Genomic DNA, 2,691 nt, shown 5'->3' on the forward strand with positions numbered 1-2,691 from the left:
GGACACACCCCCCCATGCACAAATTTTGTGCACCAGGCCTCTAGTCATTACATAAAAGGGTATGGTCTTTTTTTTTTTTTAGTTTTATTTATTTCAAACAGGACGGATCCGGCCCGTGGGCCGTAGTTTGCCCACGGCTGAAATACTCCATAGTGTGGATTGTTACTAATAACATCATTATGGTTACTCATCAACAGCAATGTATTAGAATTTCTTTTAGACACTTCCTGATATGTAATCAATTTGGGTTCATCCAAAAACCTATTTTAAGTGATGGAAACTAGAACAGAAGAAACTACTGAAACATAGGCAAACTGTCATAGGATATCTACTTTGTATTTTCATCATGGAATTAAATAAAAGTAAGCTTAATTATCTGTAGATGATATTAACAAGGAGAGCTGGTAAACTAAAGAATGAAACTGATTTCAAAGGAATCATGAAAAATTGGAATGAAGATGAGAAATAAGTTACAAGGTACAACAAAGAAACTTGAGAGTTCACTCAGGAACAAAAAAATTATGCAGCTGTTATGAGAAATTTTGAAATTTCTAAGTGAGACAGAAAAATCCCCTCATGAGACTTAGCAGGTCAGTAGCTTGGTTCATAAGGTGTGGTTCTGACACAGGCAAATTCAAATATACCAGAAAAGACAAAACAATATATTTATTTTTAAAGGGTAATCCTTTCTTTAAACTCAACACCAGTCAGATTCTCTGTAGAGCTCAGATACACGTTGAGGTCTCTGAAGGCCCTGAGAGTCAGGTATCGTAACCACACCTCTCTAGGTGACTCAGAGTCAAACCTGCTTAAATGCAAGATGGGGTGTGAAGCTCTCAGATCATTCTAGCTCTGATTTTATGAAGCAGCCACATTCTGTCTTTTTGCTTTTTTCTCTTGGAAAAAAGTAAATCTCATGGTAATTTGCAAATTGTCTTACATTCCTCCCACACTGTTTTATATTTTAAGTAGCACTGAAATTGGACTAATTTTTAAGTTAAAAATTATATTTTTCTTTGTTAAGCAGAACAACTGTTTCAATATGTTTTTCTGGGGAAGGATGTTCTACACATAAGTTTCTTACCTTTTATAAAGGTTTTGAGACACAAAGAGATTGAGAAGACAATCGTGCAACCTCTGTTTACTTCCCTGCTGCTGAAAAAGCCATGGGAGCTCATCTGCGCTTCTCCAGGTCACTGGGTCCTGACTGTAGAAGAGAAGGGACAATACTCAACAGTACCTTCCTGCCATGACATCGCTTCCAAAAGCTTCAGACAGATGCTGAAGAAAACTGTATCTAACATATGTCTCTGACGCTTCAATTGTTAAAACCAGAAACTTTACCAATCTAACCAAGAAAATAAATAGTTGTAATCAGAGACACCAAACAAACTCTAAAGGTATTTTCCTAAAATTGAATTATTTTAAAAAACCCCTCAATGGACCCAAATGGACACAAAGGTATACACAGACACTCATATTTTACAACTATTTAACTGGAATAAAATAAAAGTAATAAAGTGATCCTAAATTGATTTTACTTAAGCTTACATCTTTTGTATACTAGTAGTGTTAAAAGACTTATGGAATTATCTTTTGTCCTTTTGACATTAACAAGATAGGGAGAGAATTTAATCTTTTTTTGTAATAATTAAATGTTATACATTAAGTTATAAGTTAAGAAAGAGAAATAAGGACACAGAGGTAATGGGGGTAACAGAAGTCACAGGAGTACAATCTGGGTATTTCTAATACCTTAGCTGCATGGTGAAGTAGTCGATTAGCTTCTGCCTATAAGAAGAAATAATGGTGGCATCTTCCATGTACTCCAGTCTCACTGTTTCCCAAGCCTAGGGAGAAAAAGAAAAAATACTGCAGTTTATTTTTTGTACTATAGATTTCTAAAACAGAATTTATAATCATTTCAATCTTACTGTTGTATAATAGAAATGGCATTAGAATATTTTAAAATTCAGGATGGATTTATGTGATAAACTGATATGAGAATAAAAATTCCTGTACTAATATTTTAAGAACTCAAAATGCAATTTATTTCAAACTTTTATTTAATTACATACATTAAAATCTCAGAAATGTATATCATTATGTTGTATACCTAAAACTTATATAATGCTGTATGTCAATTTTACTTCAATAAAAAAAAAGTCTTAAAGATGTGGATTTAAGAAGTACTAAAAAGAATAACAATAAAGGAGAAAGATAAGCCTGTAGAGTTATAAACATTTCACACCTACAAATACAATACAGCATACCCAAATGAAAGACTTCATTTCCATTTGTATGTGTATATATATCCTATATAATAAAAGCCTAATATGCTCAGTGTCCGGTCTCTGGCCATCCATTCAACCAATCAAAGTGTAATATGCTAATGATATGGTGAGGCCACTCAACTGCTTACTATGATGTGCACTGACCCCCAGGGGGCAGAGAGTCAACTGGTGGACCAGTTGCTATGACGTGCACTGACCAACAGAGGGCACATGCTCTGACTGGTAGGTTAGCTTGCTGCTGGGGTCTGGCCTATCAGGACTGAGTGAGACAGGCTGGACATGCCCCGGAGTCTTCCTGCATCCCTCCCCAGCCCCAATCGTGCACTGGAGGGGCCCCTCAGCTTGGCCTGAGCCTCTTGCAATCTTGGACCCCTCAGGAGATATTGAAGAGCCGGTT

General features: G+C 35.9%; 1 protein-coding gene across 1 annotated transcript in view; it reads right to left on the minus strand.

Annotated features, from left to right (window-relative positions):
* NPHP3 (nephronophthisis 3 (adolescent)) overlaps window positions 1–2,691 on the minus strand; it is a 35,590-nt gene that overhangs the window by 9,205 nt on the left and 23,694 nt on the right. Inside the window, exons 18-19 of the mRNA XM_015568071.1 lie at window positions 1,756–1,850; window positions 1,085–1,207 (exon numbers count right to left, since the gene is read on the minus strand). Of these exons, the coding sequence (XP_015423557.1) occupies window positions 1,085–1,207; window positions 1,756–1,850 (218 nt within the window). The remainder of the gene's footprint in view (window positions 1–1,084; window positions 1,208–1,755; window positions 1,851–2,691) is intronic.

This window comes from Myotis davidii, unplaced genomic scaffold (assembly GCF_000327345.1).
Source record: "Myotis davidii unplaced genomic scaffold, ASM32734v1 scaffold962, whole genome shotgun sequence".
In the NCBI taxonomy this organism is placed as follows: domain Eukaryota; kingdom Metazoa; phylum Chordata; class Mammalia; order Chiroptera; family Vespertilionidae; genus Myotis; species Myotis davidii.